This window comes from Oryctolagus cuniculus, chromosome 2, assembly GCF_964237555.1.
Source record: "Oryctolagus cuniculus chromosome 2, mOryCun1.1, whole genome shotgun sequence".
Taxonomy (NCBI): domain Eukaryota; kingdom Metazoa; phylum Chordata; class Mammalia; order Lagomorpha; family Leporidae; genus Oryctolagus; species Oryctolagus cuniculus.
Genome location: NC_091433.1, coordinates 89,700,084 through 89,723,445, shown reverse-complemented (window position 1 = coordinate 89,723,445; position 23,362 = coordinate 89,700,084). Strand labels below are relative to the sequence as shown.

Genomic DNA, 23,362 nt, shown 5'->3' with positions numbered 1-23,362 from the left:
ATCTTTAAGTATCTTTTGCAGGGCCGGACGAGTGGCCACAAAGTCTTTCAATTTCTGTTTGCTATGAAAGGTCTTTATTTCACCTTCATTCACAAATGAGAGCTTGGCAGGATATAATATTCTGGGCTGGCAGTTGTTCTGTCTTAGCACCTGTGCTATGTCTCGCCATTCCCTCCTAGCCTGTAGTGTTTCTGATGAGAAGTCTGCTGTGAGTCTGATTGGAGATCCTCTGAGAGTAATCTGACGTTTCTCTCTTGCACATTTTAGGATCTTTTCTTTATGTTTCACTGTGGTAAGTTTAATTACCACGTGTCATGGTGAGGATCTCTTTTGGTCAAGTTTATTGGGGGTTCTATGAGCTTCCTGTACTACGATGTCTCTGTCCTTCTCCAAACCTGGAAAGTTCTCTGCTAGTATCTCACTAAAAAGGCCTTCTAATCCTTTCTCTCTCTCCATGCCTTCAGGAACTCCTAGAACTCGAATGTTGGTTTTTTTAATAGTATCCTGTAGATTCCCAACAATATTTTTTAGATTTCTAACTTCCTCTTCTTTTCTTTGGTTTGACTGTATGTTTTCCTGTGCTCTATCTTCTAAGTCCGATATTCTCTCTTCTGCTTCACCCATTCTGTTTTTAAGGCTTTCTAATGTGTTTGTCATTTGATCTATTGAGCTCTTCATTTCATTTTGATTTCTCTTCACTATCACACTTTCCTGTTCTACTAGTTTCTGCGTTTCATTTTTATTCTTCCTTAAAATTTCATTTTCACGAGAGAGATTTTCAATCCTGTCCAATAAGGATTTCTGTAGTTCAAGGATTTGCTTTTGAAAACTTCTAAGTGATCTTATCATAATTTTTTTTGAAATCCGTATCTTGCATTTCTTCTATCTCATCATCTTCATAATCTTGGCTTGGGGTTTTTTGTTTATTTGGAGGCATCATAGTGTCATCTTTGATCTTGTTCCCTCGATTTCTGTGTTTGTTGCTTGGCATAGTTAATTCTTCTTCCGTCACTGTGCGTTTTTTATTTTTTTTTTTATTTTATACTATGTCCGTGTTAAGTGGACTGCCTGCTGTTGGAGGAGCCTTGGAGGCTTGAGATGGGTGTGGCCTGAGAGCTCTCCTTGGTTCTTCCTGGTTATGGGTGTGCAAAGGTGACACCCTCAGGTTATGTGTGGTAAATCTCTCTCTTTTTTAAATTAATTTATTTATTTATTTATTTATTTATTTAGGGGGTAAGTAATACCGCACGGCATGGCTGTGCAGAATTGATGGTATTTAGCTTCCAGTCTCTGGCTTCTACCCAAAGAGATTGTGTAGGCTCTGTTTCTCCTCTGGACTCCCACTGGGTTGCCTAGGCTACTGAATTGTAGTGACTCAGTTCCTTAGTTCTCCCCTGTTGTTATGTAAATCCAGAGAGGGGGCCTGCTCTTTGTCTCTTGCAAATTCTTCAAGCCTTGCAACCTTTGCAAGGTTGGCGGAGAGAGAAACCCCCAACCTTTTTTTTTCTTCTTTCCGGTAGTGAGTCTGCTGCACTTTCCAGCTCCCCTCTAGATTCTGACCCCCGTTTTCCCCGTCTTGGGTTATTGAGCTCACCTCCCCTTCCAGCGCCGATGTGTGGACTCGGAGCCCTGGACGTCCCAACTCTCCCCGCTGGTGTCTGTGTGACATGCACTCCCCTTCCTGCACTGGCGCACAGACCCTGCGGCTCCCGTGGCTCCACTCATACTATTTTCACAATATAAAGCCAATCTGAGCATTCACTTTGGATTAGAAATCTACATGCAACTAAACCATAAACTTTATGAAAGAATACACAATATGCAAATGCTTACTAACTTGTCATCACTGGGATACTAAGGCATTCTACATCAATGAAACTTACAGAAAAAATATCCAACAATTTTCTTTAAAAATTTTACTAAGATTCATTGCATGTTTCCTATAATTTTCAAGAAAAGATTCCTAACCAAAATTCAGTAGTCTTTGATTTTATCAGTACTATTTTCAAGTTAGAACAATGATGGAATAGGTTGGAGTATCCATAGCTGAATTAACCTAAGTGATGAGATTCTATCCAGCAAAGTAAAACATGTGAAAAGCAAGAACTGCAGCATCAATGAAAATGAAACTTAGCTAAAACATATTAAAAATAATGGAAACAAACATGGAAAATGTAAGAATTCAAGGGTCTGTGCAAATAATAAGCAACCAAGATTATGTATAAATTAAACAAGATAGGTGGTTTAAAGGTAAGTACATGGTCAAAAAGAAAACAAGAAAGTTAAAAATCATTCACTATAAATCAAGTTGATATCATGAAATTCCTGATATGACAAAACAAGAGCACTTCACCTCTATGGTATTTTCACTAAAACTTATAACTTCAGTCTACTCATGAGAAAACATCAGACAAAAATAAACTGCAGGGCCATATATGAAATATATTAGATAAAACATAAATTGTGGGTCATTATATATAATCTTCAAAACTGTCAAGATCTTGAAAAGAAAGGAGAACCGAAAAAATGAGCAAAGGAGATGGGGAAACATGCAGGATAGTCTCTGAGATAGCATTCAGGGACAGAAACAGGATGCCAGTTTAAAAACTGCTGAAATCTAAATAAAATCATTTAAGTAACTGTAGTACACCTCAGTTTTTTTTAATCTTTTCATAAATGAATCCACATTGTTATATAAGATGTAACATTACAGGAAACTGAGTGAAATCTATATGGGAATTCTTGTTGTTATCTTTGCACCACTTCTATAAATCTAAAAGTATTCCAAAATGTTAAAGCTTTATGCAGGGCGGTGGGGAGGGAAGGGTGAGGAAAGGAGAAAGCAGGGGACAGAGAGAAAGAGAAACAAACAAGAGATAAACTGAGGAAAGAAGGAAAAGAGTATAAAGCAGAAATGATGAAGAGAGGACCCTGTTACTGAAGTGGCATAGTGTACTAGTTTAAAATTTTTACTGGTAATAAAATGGTTCTTCAGTGAGTTTAATATGAATGCGGTAACTGAACAGAGATGTTGGAGACTCTTTATTTTCTGGTAAAGTGAACTGACATGCAAATAGTTCCTTATGTAGTACTTGGAGGAATAGTTCCTCAAAACAAGATCTTTATAATTATTAAGATACTAATATACTTCCTTTACCTATATTTTCACTGTGAGAGTTAGCATGAAATGCCTTTTATTTGCAGAACACATAGAGAAATTCAGCTAGATTCTTTAAGACTGTAAAGCGTTTTGATTATAAAATCCTAAGGTAATTTAGCAAATATTGGTAATTATGCATTGTAATTTCTGGAAACAACAGAATTATCTACTTTTAATAATTCATACCTCTGAAACTCCTTCCATAAGATTTCTGAAATAGTGCTAGCAGAAAATTATTTGTGAAGTGTTGAATAACATCAACAGATTCAGAAAACACTTTCTGGTTACTTACTCATTTATCCCCCAAATCACCCATTTTTTAAAAATATATTTTTAATAGAAATTATTTCATTTTTCTCATTCTTTTTAGCATGGTAACTTTATTCTTAAAGATTTATTTATTTGAAAGGCAGAATTACAGAGAGGCAGAGGCAAACAGAGACAAAGGCAGAGAGAGAGAGAGACAGAGAGAGATCTTCCATCCACTGGTTTACTCCCCAAATGGCTTCAATGGCTGAAGCTGGGCCAATCCAAAGCCAGGAGCCTGGGGCTTCTTCCAGGTCTCCCAAGTAGGTGCCGGGACCCAAGGACTTAGGCCATCTTCTATTGCTTTCTCAGGCAATAGCATAGAGCTGGATCACAAGTGGTGCAGCTGAGATTCAAACTGGCACCCATATGGGATGCCAGCACTGCAGTCAGTGGCTTTAGCATTTACACCACAGCACTTGACCCTAAAATATATTTTAGAAAAAGTCTAGAACTTCTATAGACATTTAAGAACTTGGGATTTTTAAAGTAGATTCATCTAAATTTATGGAAAGCTATGATGAAAATTACCTGTTTTATCAAAACTATGGACTTTGAGAGTGACATAGGTCTCCAGAAGCAGAGTCTGAAACAGACATATTCACAAGTACACTGTTCAGACAGCAGTATCAGGAGAAACCTAGAAGGGAGTGAAATAAGCAAGATAGCAGGAGAATTGAAGCTAAAGTAGATTTGGCTTTAGATTAATTCAACACCCAGGCAATCCATTGAAGAAGTTCTGGAATATAAATTGTGCCACAGTGTTTCCCACATTGAGAAAAGGGAGACGGATTTTGTGTCCCATTATCAAAGTTTTTGTTTAACGAATGTCCTGGAGGATGGAGTCAGGGAGTAAATCCCAGGAAACTCCAGGGTGGGCAGGTAATTCAGTATGTCACAGACAATTTAAGAAAGAAGACTTGCTAGTTTTTGCAGCAGTAATCCCCAAAAGCCAGGGAGAAGACAACCCACTCTGAACTTGGAAAGGGATTCTGGCCAGGGACTTGGGGTAGGGGACATACAAAAAGTATGTGCTAAACTTTGCCACAGAATATTGATCCTGGTGTCTTAACTGACACTTACCATACTCCTGCTGTGTCATCTATTCTAGATTATCCTCACTCTTAGTCATTATTTCTCCTATTCCAGGTGGTTTTCCAGGTGTGATGACCTAGACCTTCATCCCAAAGACTTCTAAGCCCTTTACTCTTGTGTATATTTTCCTATTTACAGTTAAAAATGGGCATTCAGATTTCAAAAACAAGTTTGGGGTTGGGGGCATGCTGTGGTGTAGTGGGTAAAGCTTCTGCCCGCAGTGCTGGCAATGCATATGGGTGACAGTTCGAGTCCTGGTTATTGCACTTCTGTTCCAGCTCCCTGCTAATGTGCCTGGGAAAAGCAGCAGAAGATGGTTCAAGTGCTTGGGCCCCTGCACACACCTGGGAATCCTGGATGAAGCTTCTGGTTCCTGGATTTGGACCAGCCCAGCCCCAGACATTGTGGCTATTTCTGGAATGAACCAGCAGATGGAAGACCTCTCTCTCTGACTGCCTCTGCCTCTCTCTCCCTCCCTCCCTCCCTCCCTTTTTTCCTCTTCCTCATTCAAATAAACAAATCTTTAACAAAAAAGTTTGGGGGACACACATAAGTGCAAGACACTTATCTCTATGCCCCCAGCATTCAGCAATGATACTACCTTCTTATTATTATCCCAACAAATTAGTTAATTATCCTGTCAGTGTGACAAATGGCAATTTCTTCCCTGCCCTAATGTTCTATGGTCATATAGCACCAAAAATTAGCCATAAAGCAGTAATAACTTTATTTACCAGAAGCCTACTGTGTTCCCTGGTAGAAGTATCCTCTCACTGGGTTCCAGGGACTGCAAACCCTCAGGTTCTAGGTTCTAAAGAATGGAATCAAACACTTCCAAGTTGGTCATTCTAAGTGATATAAAACAGAGGAATATCTACCCCTATTCTGTAGTACTTGGGCAGTGGTCATTCGTTTAATTACATACAACATTTTAAATCACAGTATCTCATCTTTGCAACTGTCATCTGTCAGCTTGAGTTTAAATACATTTTAAAATCATTAACCCATTATAGTACCAGACTTTCTGCTTCTAAACAGTAACACACATGATACTGATGGGTGGATTCCACGATTATGTGTCCAATGTCATACTTTATTTGCCATATATTATGTATGTGATTTGATCTTATGTTCATAAATCAAACCCAGTTGAAACCCTGGATATTAGTGGTGGTCAATCCAGTGCAGAGAGCAATGATCACAAAGTTATGTTTTCTATACTCAGAAATATGTATCAAGAACAGGGGTACAATTTTGTGGTTCACACTGCTTGGAACAACTGCATCCCCATATAAGTAGTACACGGGTTCAAACCCAAGGCCTGCTCTCAATTCCAGCTTCCTGAAATTTAAAAAATGAAGAAGATGATAACACAACATATCAAAACTTATTGGATGCAGCAAAAGCAGTGTTAAGAGGGAAATTTAGGGGCTGGCCTACAGTGCCAGCATCCCATATGGGCCCCAGTTTGAGTCCTGACTGATCCACTTCCAATCCAGCTCTCTGCTGTGGCCTGGGAAGCAGTAGAGGATGGCAGAAGTTTATGGGCCCCTGCACCCATATGGGAGACCCAGAAGAAGCTCCTGGCTGCTGGCTTCAGACCAGCCTAGCTCCAACTATTGCGGCCATCTTGGGAGTGAACCAGTGGATGGAAAACTTTCTCTCTCTGCCTCTGCCTCTAACTCTGGCTTTCAAATAAATAAATGAATCTTTAAAAATGGTAAATTTATGCAACCTTTGCCTACATCAAAGAACTGGAAACACATCAAATAAATGAGCTATCAATGCATCTCCAGGACTTTGAAAAACAACAACAAAACAAACCCCAAGTGAGTACTTAAAATTAGAGAATAAAGAAAATTGATACCAAAATAAAAAAAAAAAAACACAGTGAAATGAAGAGTTATTCTTTTTTTTTTTTTTTTTGACAGGCAGAGTGGACAGTGAGAGAGAGAGACAGAGAGAGAGAGACAGAGAGAAAGGTCTTCCTTTTGCCGTTGGTTCACCCTCCAATGGCCGCCGTGGCTGGTGTGCTGCAGCCGGCGCACCGCGCTGATCTGATGGCAGGAGCCAGGTACTTATCCTGGTCTCCCATGGGGTGCAGGGACCAAGCACTTAGGCCATCCTCCACTGCACTCCCTGGCCACAGCAGAGAGCTGACCTGGAAGAGGGGCAACCGGGACAGAATCTGGTGCCCCAACCGGGACTAGAACCCGGTGTGCCGGCGCCGCAAGGCGGAGGATTAGCCTATTTAGCCGCAGCGCCAGCCAAGAATAACTCTTGGGCTGGTGCAATGGCTCACTAGGCTAATCCTCCACCTGTGGTGCCAGCAAACGAGGTTCTAGTCCCAGTCGGGGTGCCAGATTCTGTCCCTGTTGCTGCTCTTCCAGTCCAGCTCTCTGCTTTGACCCGGGACTGCAGTGGAGGATGGCCCAAGTGCTTGGGCCCTGCACCCACATGTGAGACCAGGAGAGGCACCTGGCTCCTGGCTTCAGATCAGCATGGTGAGCCAACTGCAGCAGGCATTGAGGGGGTGAACCAACAGAAAAGGAAGACCTTTCTCTCTGTCTCTCTCTCTCTCACTGTCCACTCTGCCTGTTAAAAAAAAAAGAGTTATTCTTTAAAAAAATTAAATAAAATTGACACACTATTGGACCAACTAACTAAAAAAAATGAAGACCCAAAACAATAAAATCAAAGATGAAAAAGGAGGTATAGCAATGGATACCAAAGAAACAAAAATAATAAACAGGAATTACTAAAAACAGTTGCATGCTAACAAATTGGAAAATATGTAAAAAGGATTCCTGGAATTACACAATTTATGAAAATTGACTCATGAACACACAGAAAACCTAAACAGACCCATAACCAAGACACAGACTGAATCAATAATAAAGACTCTACCAGGGGCTCGTGCTGTGGCATAGTAGGCTAGGCCTCTGCCTGTGGTGCCAGCATCCCAAATGGCTACGGTTTGTGGCTGCTCTTCTTCCCCTCCAGCTCTCTGCTTATATCCTGGGAGAGCAGTGAAGATGGCCCAAGTGCTTTGGCCCCTGCACCAGCATGGGAGACCTGGAAGAGGCTACTGGCTCCTGGCTTCAGATCAGATCAACTAAAGCTGTTAAGGCCATTTTGAGAGTAAACCAGTGGATGGAAGACCATTTACCGCTCAAATAAATAAAATCTTACCCAAAAAAGAGATTCTACCAACAAAGAAAAGTCCAGGAGCTGATAACTTTACTGTCAAATTCTACCACATTTAACACAAATTTTTTCAATGCTTCTAAGCTATTGAAAACAACTGAATGGATGTGTATCCTCTCAAACTTCTTCTATGTGGCCAGCATCACTATAATTCCAAAACTATCAAAGATAAAACAAAGAAACAGAACTATAGACCAATATCTCTGATGAACACAGGCACAAAAATCCTCAACAAAATACTAGCTAGTCAAATCCAACAATACATCAGAAAGATCATTCACCTGGACCAAGTGGGTTTTATCCCTGGTATTTAGGGATGGTTCAACACATGAAAATCAATAAATGTGATATATCACATTAACAAACTAAAGAATAAAACCATATGATTATCTCAATGGATGCAGAGAAAGCATTTGATAAAATACAACATCCTTTCATGATTCAAACCTTTAGGATACTGGGTATTGAAGAAACATTCCTCAACACAATTAAGGGAATTTATGACAAACCCACAACCAGCATTTCATTGAATGGGGGAAAAGTTGGAAGCATTACCACTAAGATCCGAAAATAGGCAAGGATATCTACTTTTACCAATGTGCTTCAATATATAGTCCTGGAAGTTTTAGACAGAGCCATTAGCCAACAAAATAAATCAAAGGAATACAAATTGGAAAGGAGGAAGTCATAATATCCCTGCTGGCAGCTGACATGATTTTATATACAGTGGAACCAAGACACTCCATTAAGAAACTATTGGAACTCATAAGAGAGTTTGGTTAAGTCACAGGATATAGAATTAACAAATAAAAATCAACAATCTTTGTATACACAGAGAATGCCAGAGTTGAGAAAGAACTTATAAGAGAAATCTCATTCAAAATAGCTACAAAAACTGTAAATGCCTTGGAATAAACTTAACAAAGGAGGTGAAAGTTTATATGATGAAAATTACAAAACATTAAAGAAAAAATAGAGATGCAAAAAATGGAAAAGAAACTTCCGTGTTTCGCATTGGAACAATTAATATAATCAAAATGTTTGTATTAAGAAAAGCAATGTACAGATTCAATAAGATATAATCATATTACCAATGACATTCTTTTCAGATCTAGAAAAACAATGCTGAAATTCATCTGAAAACACAGAAGAAACAAATAGCTAAAACAATATTAAATGACAAAAACAAACCCAGAGGCATCACAATATCAGATTTCAAGAAATACTGCAGGGCAGTTATAACCAAAAAAGACTGGTACTGGTACAAAAGTAGATATCTAGACCAATGAAACTGAATAGAAACCCCAGAAATCAATCCATGCATGCTCAAGGAAGTAATCTTTGACAAAGAAGCTAAAATCAATCCTTATATAAAGGACACTCTCTTCATCAAATGGTACTAGGAAAATTGGATCTCTGTATACAGAAGTATGAAACAAGACACCTACCTTACACCTTATACAAAAATCAACTCAAAATGCATCAAGGATATAAACTATGATTCGAAACCATCAAATTACTATAAGAGGACATTGGGAAAGCTGCAAGACAATGGCATAGGCAAAGACGTTTTGGAAAAGACCTTAGAATCTCAGGTAATGAAAGCAAAAACAGACAAATCGGATTACATCAAACTAACAAGCTTCTCCACTATAAAGGAAACATTCAACAAAGAAGCAACCAACAGAATGGGACAAAATATTTGTGAATCATGAAACTGAAAAAATATCCAAAATCTATAGAGGTCAAGAAACTCAACAACAACAAAACAGTCACAAAATGGGAAAAGACCCGAACAGGCATTTTTTCATAAATGGAAATTCAAATGGCCAACACACATATTAAAAACTGCTCAGGATCACAAGTCATCAAGGAAATGAAATAAAAACCACAATGAGGTTTCATCTCACCCCAGTTAGAAATGGCTCTCACACAGAAATCAAAAACCAAAACAATAAATGTTGGTGAAGATAAGGGGGAAAAGATACCCTAAGCCACTATTGGAGGGAATGTAAACTAGAACAGCCACTAAGGAAGGCAGAATGGAGATTTCTGAGAACATTGAACATAGATCTATCACCTGACTGACATCTCACTCCTGAGAATTTATTCAAAGGAAATGAAATCAGCATATGGAAGAGTTATCTGTACTCCCATGTGTATTGCAGCTCAATTCACAATAGCTAAGATATGGAATCAACCTTGATGTTCATCAATTCATCATGAGCATGTGGTATAAACTCACTATGCAAGAAAATGGATGCAACTGGAAACCATTATATTTAGTAATATAAAGTAACTAAACCAGTCCTGAAAAGTAACTGAGTCAGTCCCAAAAAGTCAAAGATCATACAAAAATTTAATGTTTATAAGAGAAATTGACATTTTGAGATCTGATTATTTTTTACAACCCTTGCCCTTACTGTAGTGGAACAGTTTTTATCCTCCTCCTTCTTTTCTCCCTCTTCCTCCTCCCCCTCCCCTTCCACTGAATAACAAGGATTTCCTTTCCTCCAATTTCCAATAACATCCCTCATGTCTAACCATAACATCCCCAGAAACAACTTCACTGTTCATGTATCTACCAACATTTGGTCCGTGATGTGTATTATCTCTAGCAGCTTTCTCTACAACTGTTCTATTTCTGGGTCATCACCAGAACAGTCATGAGGAACAATATTGCTACCCAGAGTCTCTTCAAAAAAAAATCTAGGTATTTTATAGCATGTACTTCAAAACTCTTACTGAACATATTCATCACCTACTTCCCAAGCCACTTTTAGAAACTTTTTACAGCAGCATTCCACTTTGCATAACCACAATCTACATGATTTTTTCAGGTAGCTTAAACAATATGCCACAGGATAAGTAGCTTTAAAAACAAGTTTACTTTCTCACAGTTTTGGAAGCTATAGGACCAAATTCAAGCAAAGTGCCAGCAGGACTAGTTTCTGGTAAGGCCTCCTTTCATGGCTTACAGACAGCTGTCTGCTAGCTATATCCTCACACGATCTTTTCTTTGTATACATCAAACCTTGAACTCTCTTCAACTTCTTTAAGAATTTTTATTTATTTATTTGACAGGTAAGAGTTATAGAAAGTGAGAAATAGAGAGACAGAGAGAAAGGTCTTCCATCTGCTGGTTCCCTCCCCAGATGGCTGCAACGGCAAGAACTACGCCAATCTGAAGCCAGGAGCCAGGTGCCTCTTCCCAGGTGCCGGACCCAAGGACTTGGGCCATCCTCCACTGCACTCCCGGGCCACAGCAGAGAGCTTGACTGGAAGAGGAGCAACAAGGACTACAACCAGTGCCCATATGGGTTGCTGGCACCGCAGGCAGAGGATTAACCTAGTGCGCCATGGCACCAGCCCCTCTTCATCTTCTTAAGATATTAACAGGTCCTATTGGTTTAGGGTCCCACCACTTTTACCTCATTTAATTTTAATTGCCTACTTATAGACTCTATTTGCAAATTAAGTCACATTGCTTATTAGGGACTCAACACATGCATTTTGTGGTGGTAGGGGAGCAGAGGCACAACTCAGTCCATAATGGGCTCTAAGAAATAAAATACATTTTTTGGTATCCTATTCTATTTCTTTCTTTAAGATTTTGTAATTCTCATCATAGAGATCTTTAACATCATTGGTTAAGTTTATTCCAAGGTATTTGATTGCTTTTGTGGCTATTGTGAATGGGATTGATCTTAGAAGTTCTTTCTCAGCTGTGGCATTGCCTGTGTATACAAAGGCTGTTGATTTTTGTGCATTGATTTTATATCCTGCTATTTTGCCAAACTCTCCTATGAGTTCCAATAGTCCCCTAGTAGAGTTCTTTGGGTCCCCTAAATAAAGAAACACAACATCCGCAGAGAGGGATAGTTTGACTTCTTTCTTCCCAGTTTGTATCACTTTAATTTCTTTTTCTCTTGCTAAAACTTCCAGAACTATATTGAATAGCGGTGGTGAGAGTGGGGATCCCTGTCTGGTACGAGATCTCAGTGGGAATGCCTCCAACTTTTTCCCATTCAGTAGGATGCTGGAGTGGGTTTTTCATAAATTGCCTTGATTATATTGAGGAATATTCTGTCTATATCCAATTTGCTTAATATCCAGTTAAAATAATTTGCTTTTTATATATCTTGTTTTGTATTTTATTTTTTTTTAAACTTTTATTTAATAAATATAAATTTCCAAAGTACAGGTTATAGATTACAATGGCTTTTCCCCTCCACAACTTCCCTCCCAACTGCAAACATCCCACCTCCTGCTCCCTCTCCCCTTCCATTCTAATCAAGATTCATTTTCAATTATCTTTATATACAGAAGATCAATTTAGCATATATTAAGTAAAGATTTCAACAGTTTGCACCCACAAAGAAACATAAAGTGAAATATACTGTTTGAGTACTAGTTATAGCAATAATTCACAATGTACAACACATTAAGGACAGAGATCCTACATGAGGAGTAAGTGCACAGTGACTCCTGTTGTTGACTTAACAAATAGTTTATGGCAGTCAGTAATCACTCTAGGCTCCTGTCATGAGTTGCCAAGGCTATGGAAGCCTTTTGATTTCACCAACTTAGATCTTATTTAGACAAGGTCATAGTCAAAGTGAAGGTTCTCTCCTCCATTCAGAGAAAGGTACCTCCTTCTTTGATGGCCCATTCTTTCTACTGAGATCGGGATCTCACTCGCAGAGATCTTTCATTTAGATTTTTTTTTGCCAGAGTGTCTTGGCTTTCCATGCCTAAAATACTCTCATGGGCTCTTCAGCCAAATTCAAATGCCTTAAGGGCTGATTCTGAGGCCAGAGTGCTGTTTAGGACATCTGCCACTCTATGAGTCTGCTGTGTATCCCGCTTCCCATGTTGGATTGTTCTCTCCCTTTTTTATTCTATCAGTTAGTACTAGCAGACACTAGTCTTGTTTATGTGATCCCTTTGACTCTTAGACCTATCAGTATGATCAACTGTGAACTGAAATTCATCACTTGGACTAGTGAGATGGCAATGGTACATGCCACCTTGATGGGATTGAATTGGAATGCCCTGGCACGTTTCTAACTCCACCATTTGGGGCAAGTCAGCTTGAGCATGTCTCAAATTGTACCTCTCCTCCCTCTCTTATTCCCACTGTCATATTTAACAGAGATCACTTTTCAGTTAAATTTAAACACCTAAGAATAATTGTGTGTTAATTACAGAGTTCAACCAGTAGTATTAAGTAGAACAAAAAAAATACCTAAAGGGATAAAGTATTAAGTTGTTCATCAACAGGACAAGGGCTGATCAAGTCACTGTTTCTTGTATTGTCCATTTCACTTCAACAGGTTTTCTTTTTGGTGCTCAGTTAATTGTCACTGATCAGGGTAGAAGATATGATATATATCCCTTTGGGACTGGCTCATTTCACTCACCATGATGTTTTCAAGATTCCTGCATCTTGTTGCAAATGACCAGATTTCACTGTTTTTGACTGCTGTATAGTATTCTATAGAGTACATGTCCCAGAATTTCTTTATCCATTCTACTGTTGATGGGCATTTAGGTTGGTTCCAGGTCTTAGCTATTGTGAATTGAGCTATAATAAACATTAAGGTGCAGACTGCTTTTTTTGTTTGCCAATTTAATTTCCTTTGGGTAAATTCCAAGGAGTGGGATGTAGGAGTAGGAGTAGGGTTATATTCAGGTTTCTGAGGAATCTCCAGACTGACTTCCATAGTGGCTCGACCAGTTTGCATTCCCACCAACAGTGGGTTAGTGTCCCTTTTTCCACACATCCTCGCCAGCATCTGTTGTTGGTAGATTTCTGAATGTGAGCCATTCTATCCGGGGTGAGGTGAAACCTCATTGTGCTTTTGATTTGCATTTCCCTGATTGCTAGTGATCTTGAACATTTTTTCATGTGCCTGTTGGCCATTTGGATGTCCTCTTTTGAAAAATGTCTATTGAGGTCCTTGGCCCATTTGTTAATTGGGTTATATGTTTTGTTGTTTTGGAGTTTCTTGATCTCTTTGAAGATTCTAGTTATTAATCCTTTATCTGTTGCATAGTTTGCAAATATTTTTCCCATTCTGTTGGTTGCCTCTTCACTTTCCTGACTGTTTCTTTTGCCGTACAGAAAAACTTCTCAATTTGATGCAATCCCAATTGTTAATTTTGGCTTTGACTGTCTGTTCCTACAGGGTCTTTTTCAAGAAGTCCAGCTAATGGAAGATCTCTCTCTCTCCCCCCTCTCTCTCTCTCGCTTTCTATTAAAATAAATGATTTTAACGAACTTGTATACATAACATTGAATGAATTCTTAGAACTCAAAATTAAAGAATTCAACAACTGAACTTCAAAGTCAACGAGTTATTTAATTAACTATTTCACAAAGTAGATATGGCTACATAGGTTCATGAAAAATGTTTGATGTTATTATTTATTAAAAATGTAAAATAAGGCTACAATGGCATAGCATTACACACTACTACAATTATCTTTTAATCCAAGAGACATATAGCATCAAATGTTTACAAGTATGTAGAAAAAATAGCGCTCATATTTTGCTAATGTGAAACGTAAACTGGCACATTCACTATGGAATAAAAGTGTTTTAATTACTAAAATCGTTAAACAAAAACTTTCTATGTGTGTTATCAATTTAAATTTGAAGATTATACTCAAGACTAAAGTAATACATACCTACACACGAATATTCATAAAACAGTTATTCACACTAGCCAATATCTGAAAAGAATGTAAGTGTGCATCAACCAGTGAATGGAAGATCTACATTTAGTAACAAATAATAATTAACCTGATAAATGTGACAATATGGACAAACCTAAATGAAACAAGCCTAAAGCAAAATCACATATTATGTGCTTCAATTAACATGAATTGTTAAAAAGTACTAATTTATAGGGACAAATAACACATCAGTGGCATTCATAGGCTGAGGACAAAATGAGAAAATAAAATAGGCAGGAAGGAACTCTGAGGAGGGCAACAGAAATATTCCACAACTGGATTGTGTTGATGGTCTCAAAACTCTACATATATATTAATAATCATACAGCTGTGTACTTAACAATAAGTAAGTTCGGTGGTGTGTAATTTAACCCTTAATAAAACTGTTAACATTAATCAAAAATTACCCACTTTGATTTTTGGCTTGCTTAATTATATTTATTTTTTATCTCCGCACAGCATGCACAATGAAAATCCAGAGAAATATTTGTTCAACAAATAAGTGAGTAAAGTATTTCCTTTTCTAATAAAAATAGCAGAATGAAATGTTCTTTTTCACTGAGAACCATTAGATAAAGACTGAGGAACAAGGTTTGAGTTAAATTTAATTCTTCTTGTATCATTCTCTTCATCTGACTTTCCTATCTCCTTAATATCACTCAGATAAGACAGTTTTTCTATATTATTTTCTGTATTTGAATTTTTAAAAATAACTTACCATGGAGAAATGACAGATATTAAACAGAAAATATTATAATTTATATATTTATTTACTATCAAAACTTTACTCATTAGCAGTAACATTAGAAACCTGCATTCATACTTAATAGGGTTGATATATTTCATAACCATGAAAAAATAGCAAATTTAACATAACTTAATGAAAAAAATCACATCTTCTACCTCTGAATTACCACTGGTATTTGCTTGGATTTTCTCTGGTGATATGATTTGCAGAAATGAATTCTGAAAACCTAAAAAAATAATAAAAAGGTGTCTTAAATTTGACTAAATATCCGTTCAATTTCTTTCATAAAGTTGCCTATGAAAATACAAGTATTTTATCACTGTGCATTCCTATAAAAAGCTTTAAAATTCCTATTTTGAAAACACACAGTTACGAAAACTTTTCAAAGGGTGAAAACAAAATATTCAACCTATATAAAATTGGCTGTTTCTGAAGAAAAACAGAATAAGTAGACAAAAGATAATCAGAGACATACTTCAAAAATCTTTCATGGGGCCAGGTGGTTAGCCTACAAGTTGAGATGCTCACATCCCACCTTTGGCTTCTGATTCTACCTTCCTAAAAATGTAGGCTTCAGAGACATCATGTGATAGTGAAAGAGATGAGGATGTGAGGCATTAGATGGGCTAATAGGCAATTAGGCCAGTGGCAAGGCAGTTAGGTCAGCTAACCACACTTAATTTTACCAAAGCTAGACACGACTGTAATCCCTGACTTCTGTTTAGCTGTTATTCTGCTCCTTCCCTAATTGGTTAAATTTAGGTTTGATTTTCAGAAATGGGCCAATCAGAGAGTGCCACTTCATGTTTATAAAAGTCAAACACTGGCAAGCTTCTCAGGCAATTCCTCCTGAGAGGGTTCTCACTTTCAATAAATCTTGCTTTGCTCACTGCCCCTGCTGTGTGGAAATTCTTCGACATGTGAAAAGAACTCCCACAGCAGCTTCGTGCCATGACTCAGACTTAACTGAAATTCATCCTGCCAGACAAGTGAGCTTGCAGAATGCTTCTGCCTCTGTTTTTTGAAGAGTCTCACTATCCCTCATTAACAACTCTCTCTCAAGAACACAAGGTCCCTGAAAGCCAGTTAAAAGCAGAGGTTAGCATGGCTGTTGGTCTTAAGACTCAGGGGTCAGGCTTGCTGACCAGGGCTGGATTAATCCCCCAGAGGTGAGGCTCCGTTCTAATTTGTTTCTTGCATGGACCAGCCCTTCGCCAGGGACTGTGAAAAGGCCTTGAGAATCCTGACAGATCCTGACCGAGCATTTATTCCTGTGCTTCCTCAGTTTCCTGACTGGACTCCAGACCCTGACAGCCTGAAAGGTGTTGAGCCAGGAAACGCGTTTCCTACAGTGTGGCACTATTGAGACTGGGTGCAGTCTGCAGCGTAGCTATGGGCTCTGTGCACAAATGCCATAACAACTCCTTACTTTACCCTGGACTTAAGTGCTGTTTTGGAGTCCTCATGAACTTTAACACTAGACACTCTACTCTCTCTACTTTTCATCTCCTCTTGGCTCTGGGAATGTTGGTCCTCACTGACTCAGTTTCCTTCCATGGGGTTGACCTATCATGTGAGACTGGGAGATGGTAGAGTAATTGCAAAAACTCATGCCATGGCAACACTCTGGTGTTTTTCAAAGGCTCCCTAACTGAACACTAGACTCCAACAGCCTAACAGGGTGGCAGTTTGAGAACTGTGCTCTTCTTTCTGTGGAGATCGATCTGTGGTGAGACTGGGCATGGTCTGGAGGGAGGCCAAAGGCTCTGTATCCCAATGCCCCAGTGACTCCTTACATTACCCCAGACCCTGACAAGATCCCCATCTCTTTTTCTTCTTGTTTCACTACACTGTGCTTCTGGATGCTGTTTTGTCCTGCCAGTTTTCCTCATTTCTTATAAACCAGAATTCATGGTCCCTAAATATCTGGTTAGTTTTGTGTCAGAATTTAGGTATCCCTTTTGTAGATAGGCAGCCTTTACCACCTAGTCAGCTCATTAGGCAGAGACCCCCTCATGACCTGGACTTGTGGAGACAGGTCCTCCAGCATGTTCTCTGGTGGCCTCCTCCCTCTCTTTCAGGTCCCTCCCTCTTTTGGATCTACCTTTGTCAGGTCCTTTCTAGATAAGCTATATCTCAGAGGTAGCTCAATGGAGGGAGTTTTTATTCCCCCACTGCTCCTTTAATCCTTCACTTGCATAGTTACCAGCCAAAATAGTGGCCAGGACTAGTGCCCTCTCTCCAAACTCTAACTCGAAGGATCTTTTTAAGGTTACATAGTTCAAGGTTAGGAGGCACAGGAAAACCATTTCTTTTCAGGTATGGGGACAAAGCTGCAACACTATATATATTTGGTCAAGGCAGGAGTCCCAGTTCCAGCATACTCTCAGTGTGTGCTGTTCTGGCAAATGTCTGTTGTAGGTTACAGGTGTGGAAGGCTGAGCAAGCATGGGTAATACATGCTAGTCTTATCTACATTTTGCCCTTCTCCATGGGCTTCAGAACATGTCTGAATGCCACAGACAGCAGAGGAATTTGAGAAATATCTCAGCCTCAGGAGAGATAAAAGCTGAAGGATGCCTGTTTTTATTCTCATTCCAGATGGGAAACAAACCCATCTACAGCAGGCATTTCCTCAGTGTGCATCCTTAGATATTGAGATTCCTTTGACTCCCTGAGCCAAAAAAAAAAAAAACAAAAAAAAAAAACCTTATCTTTGCGTCACTGCCTGGACTAATTACAAACTAGAGGAAGGAGAAAATTAGTCTCCAAAGGGAAGTATTAGTATTAACTACTAAGTGCCAGTTCTAGCTCCTCCAGGACTACAACATCTTCCCTGCAATCAACAGACCTGCCTTATTTAGCTCCCCCAGAACCTCATGCCAATTTATTATCTCTTCAGCAAATGCCTACAGGACAGGGACTTATTTTGCGTCCAAGTCCCTTTTTTCTCTGCAAGACCTTAAGCAGATTAAGGGAGATCTGGACAGTTTCATACATGGAGCAGACAACATAGAGGCCTACCAGAACCTTGTATGAGTTAACCTGGAACAATATAATGTTGCTCCTCTGCCAAGCTCTAACATGTTCACAAAATCTTGCAGCCATACAAGCAGCAGAGGAATTCAGGGATGCGTTTTCTGTATCACATGAACATGACCCTTAAATTGCAGTATATGAACAAAAGATGCCATTTCCCACTGGTCAACAGGCAGTTCCCCAGTATGACCCTGAGACTAACAATCCTGTAGACAACTGGAGAAGGCATCTTATTGTCTACATTATGTAAGGTCTAAAAACAATTAGAACCAAACCCTTTAACTGCTCTGCATTACCTCAGATTGATTAAGCTCCACAAGAAAATCCCTGTGCCTTCATGGAATGCCTGAGAGGGACTTTAAAAAAATCTACCTCATAAGATCCTGATTCTGTAGAAAGGCACTGAAATGGACCACTGACAGAAAAAATTGCTGTTTTCTCTATCCCAACAGAGACTTAAAGTTTGCTTTTTTGCTTGGCAGTCATGGCATTATACTTTCACCATCTTGCCTCAGGACTGTGCTAAATCTCTGATTCAGTTTTCACCTCGACTCCAAATATATCATCTGTGATAGACTTATTTAAGGTATCTATTCCTAATCTCTGGAATCAGTGAATATGTTAAGTTACATGGCAAACCACAATTAGGTTGCTAATTATCTGACCTTAAAACAAGATTATTTCAGATTATCTGGATGGGCTTAACTTAATCCCTCCCACTCTCCTTCTTCCGTTTCCCTCCCTCCTTTCCTTTCTTCTTTCTTATCTTCCACAAAATTTTAAGAAGAATAACAAGGATGAATACTTCTACTGGTGGACTTTGAGACACTAAATAAAATATGCCATATTTAGTCTATAATTCAACTATATAGATAATTTTGAAAATTAACAAGATATCCTATTTGATGAACTTGATATCAAAACATGCCACAATGTTATAGTAATTATAACAGTTTAGTTATACATAGGAATAGACAGATCAGTGAAATAAAAATACAGTATCAGGTAAATGTATTTCAGCCCGGCTATTCTATTCTCTGTTCTTTCTCTGATGTGCTCTGCCATGAGGCTGTGTTTTTTCAAAATGCATGGTACAGGCTTCTTTGCCCTCTGGATTATGGATGAAATCAACCAACATGAAGCACTGACAAAAGGAGGTAGAAAAGATAGGTTAAGGTATTTCATTTTTCACTGTCCTTTTCAGATTTAGCTATTTAATTTTTTTTTTTTTTTTGGAGTGGCAGACAGAGAGCTTCCATGAGTCAATGCAGCACCTAAATACTCCCAATAGCTGGGGGCTGACACCAGACCTGGGAACAAAGAACTAAATCTGAGTCTTCCATGTGAGTAATAGCAGCTCTATCACTTGAGCTATCACTGTCACCTTATAGGGGTGTGTATGAGTAGGAAGCCAGAATTGAGAGTGGAATCCAAGTACTCTGATATGGGATGTAAGTGTCCTAATGGAAAGATTAACTGCTAGGGTATACTCCTGCTGCCATCCCCAAGCCAGAGATGACTAAAGGAAATAGTCTGTGTTTATGCCTAGGAAGATTCAATATTGTCAAAATATCTTGTCAGTTCTCAAAAATTGACCTATAGATTCAAAACAGTCCCAATCAAAATTCTAGCAAGTTATTTTGTGGGCAGCAACAATTAGATTCTAAAGGTCACATAGAGAGGTACAAGATCCTGAAAAGTCAACTCAACTCAATATTGGAAAACAAAGTCAGAGGACTGACATCACCACAATTCAAAATTTACTCTAAAGCTACAGTAATGAAAATAATGTGATGTTGCAGAAAGAACAGAGAAGTAGATCAATGGAACAGAAAAAAAGCCCAGAATGAGATATGGGAAAATACCTGGAAACTGATCTTCAACAAGGGAGTAAAGGGACTACAATGAGCAAAGATACTTCTTCCATAAATGGTGCTGAAAGACCTGGACATCCACATTTTAAAAGATATCTAAACACACACCTTATATGTATCACAAAAATTGACTCCCAAAGGATCAGAGACCTACATGTAAAATATATAGCATAGAACTCCTAGAAGATAACATAGGAGAAAAGCTAGATGACCTTGGTATAGCAATGACTTTTAGACAACAGAAAAATACAATCCAAAAAAGAAATACTTAACAAACTGGACTTTGCTGAAATTAAAATGTCCAAGATGTGTGAATGTTGCAGCAGCCAAGACATCAATCTGTGTCCCCAAACGGGACAGCCTGAGCTCCAGTACTGGCTTTACTTCCAATTCTAGTTTCCTGCTACTGCATATTTTATCACAACAGAAAATAAAATATTTTAAATGATATTTTAAAAATTGGTAAAAGATAAAATTTCAAGATGGAGCTAAGGATTTAAATGTTTTTCTAAGAATACTAAGAAAAACTCACTGATATGTTTTAGATTGAACACTGCAAATAGCCTTTACAAAGTGTCAAATTTTAGTGTAGTACCCTAAGAATCATCAATTTTCTAAAAAGGATACTAAGCTATTTCTCCCTTGGCCAACTACATAGGTTGGATTTTCTACATCAACTTCCAATGAATGACAACAAAATGCAGAAGAGAATATGCGATTATGGATGTCTTCTAAAGCAGAAAGACATTAAAAATATGTACAAAAAGGTAAAACAACACTTTTCTGCTATGTTTTGGAAAATATATTTTAATTTTTAAAAGTCATTTGTTTTGCTGATACATATTTATTAAAAGGTCGATTCTTGTTTTTTCAACGAATACATATTCTTAAATTCTTTTTTTTTTTGTTTTTTTTTTTTTTTTTGCGACAGGCAGAGTGGACAGTGAGAGAGAGAAAGGTCTTCCTTTTCCATTGGTTCACCCTCCAATGGCTGCTGTGGCCGGCGCACCGCACTGATCCGAAGGCAGGAGCCAGGTGCTTATCCTGGTCTCCCATGGGGTACAGGGCCCAAGCACTTGGGCCATCCTCCACTGCACTCCCTGGCCACAGCAGAGAGCTGGCCTGGAAGAGGTGCAACCGGGACAGAATCCAGCGCCCCGACCAGGACTAGAACCCGGTGTGCCTGCACCGCAGGCAGAGGATTAGCCTAGTGAGCCACTGCACCGGCCCCTATGGTTTTCTTAATATGATAAATACTCACAGATATAAATCCAGATAAACAAAACCTCTTTGAAATCTCAGTAACTGTTAACGTTTAGGGATTCTGAATTCAAAATTTTGGCAATCACTGCATTAAAATACAGAAATGTGTTGCAGTTTCCATGTAGAATCCTAAAATCACATACTGAAATTACAAGCCACAGAGTAGGTCTATTTGGTGATGGTCTTTGGGCCATAATCAGAGTTAGATGGTATCACTGGGTGAGGCCCTCAGGATGGGATGCACACCCTTCTAAGAGGCACAGTTGGAAAGGCAACGGTTTGAAGACTAGAAAAGAACCCACGCCAGAAACCGAGAACGCAGACATCCTGACCTCAGCCTTCCAACTGCCAGAACAGCGAGAAGACAAATCTGTATTGCTGCAGTTGCGCGGAATGCGGAGTCGTGTTGTGGCAGCTGGAACTAACAGAGCTTCCGCCAACGAGGCACCAGCTCTTAATAAGAGAACTGGTAGGCCAGGGCTGCGGTTCACTAGGCTAATCCTCCACCTTGCGGCGCTGGCACACCAGGTTCTAGTCCTGGTCGGGACGCCAGATTCTGTCCTGGTTGCACCTCTTCCAGACCAGCTCTCTGCTGTGGCCAGGGAGTGCAGTGGAGGATGGCCCAAGTGCTTGGGCCCTGCACCCCATGGGAAACCAGGATAAGTACCTGGTTCCTGCCATCGGATCAGTGCGGTGCGCCGCCGCGGCAGCCATTGGAGGGTGAACCAACGGCAAAGGAAGACCTTTGTCTCTCTCTCTCTCTCTCTCTCACTGTCCACTCTGCCTGTCGCCAAAAAAAAAAAAAAAAAAAAAAAAGGAACTGGTAAACACAGGGCGACTGCTGCGAACCAGGGAAGGCGAAGGCGTTGCGGGTGGGGCCGCTCCCTGGAAACCACACTCAGCAGGGCCTCCCTCGCATCCACACCTCCCCTCCCGTCCATCTGCGCGTCTATACCGCCTCCGCGGACTTCCTGCGGGACTCCTGCTCTGACACAGGAACGTCCGCAGCACCCAGGACCCCCGGCCCACGCGGGACCGTGGCTCTGGGACCAGCGAAGCCGGACACGGTCGGGGTCGGCGGGTCCCGGGGCCCCGGATTCCTGCGCTGTTTTCCCGGCACAGGGTTGTTTAGTGCCGCGCAGGCCGCATCCGCAAGGGCTGACAGAACGCAGATTCTCAGCGCACAGGTCTGTCCCGGCTTGCGAAAGTGACTTCCCCTCACGGTGGCTCTGCATCCCGACGCGGCGCCCTCCACGGGGGGCCGGCCAACAGGGAGCGAGGCCGCGGCCGTCGGAGGCAGCCGAGCCCGCTCCGGAGCGCGGGAGAGAGGCCGCCCCGCCCCGAGGGACGGCGGGGCCCGGGGCTTACCGGGCCTCGGCGCTGGGCAGCCACGGAGCCCGGCCAGCAGCAGCAGCAGGCGGAGCATGGCGTCGGGGCCGGGCGCCGAGCGGGAACTGACGGCGCGGCCGTTGGGCGGGAAGCCGTCCGCGGGCGCTGTTCTCGCGAGACCCTGGAGCGGGATTCCCGCGGCGCCCGGAGGCTGCCCGCTGCGCGCCGCCCCGGCCCGGGCTGGGTCCCCGCACACCTGCCCCTCCAGTGTGATGGCCCAGAGAACCGAGGCGTTCGTTCTCCTCTAGTAACAAACGCTAGCAAAGGTGGTGTGGTTATATTTGTACAATGCACAAACCAAAAGCATTTGTTTAAAACTAATGAAGTTCAGTCACTAAACACATTAAACTGTATTATGAAAGGTTATAAGGGAATTGTTTTCAAAATTTTCCTTTCCAAATTATTTCTTACATAGTAAAAATTCATTTTTCATAAAGCAGAAACAAAAATTCAGATACCACAGTACCTTTTGTATTTAAGAAAATTTCCTTTCCTCTGCCCAAATTTCGTTTTACTACATGAATCAACAGCCCATCTGAT

The 23,362-nt window shown here is 40.2% G+C and overlaps 1 protein-coding gene across 7 annotated transcripts in view; it reads right to left on the bottom strand.

Annotated features, from left to right (window-relative positions):
• The window catches only part of LOC138843052 (disintegrin and metalloproteinase domain-containing protein 32-like), a 145,836-nt gene extending 122,831 nt beyond the window's left edge, over nt 1–23,005 (bottom strand). For 3 of the 7 annotated variants that reach the window (XM_070068588.1, XM_070068590.1, XM_070068589.1), the window contains exons 1-3: nt 22,802–22,869; nt 15,413–15,483; nt 14,462–14,506 (exon numbers count right to left, since the gene is read on the bottom strand). Coding sequence is in view for 2 of the 7 variants with exons in the window: in XM_070068586.1 (XP_069924687.1) it covers nt 15,413–15,483; nt 22,802–22,859 (129 nt within the window). In the remaining 5 variants the exon portion in view is untranslated. Of the gene's footprint in view, nt 1–14,461; nt 14,507–15,412; nt 15,484–22,801 lie in introns of those variants that run through there. The other 4 variants (XR_011386381.1, XM_070068586.1, XM_070068587.1 and 1 more) reach the window with 2 other exon arrangements.
• Between the last annotated feature and the right edge of the window lie 357 nt (nt 23,006–23,362).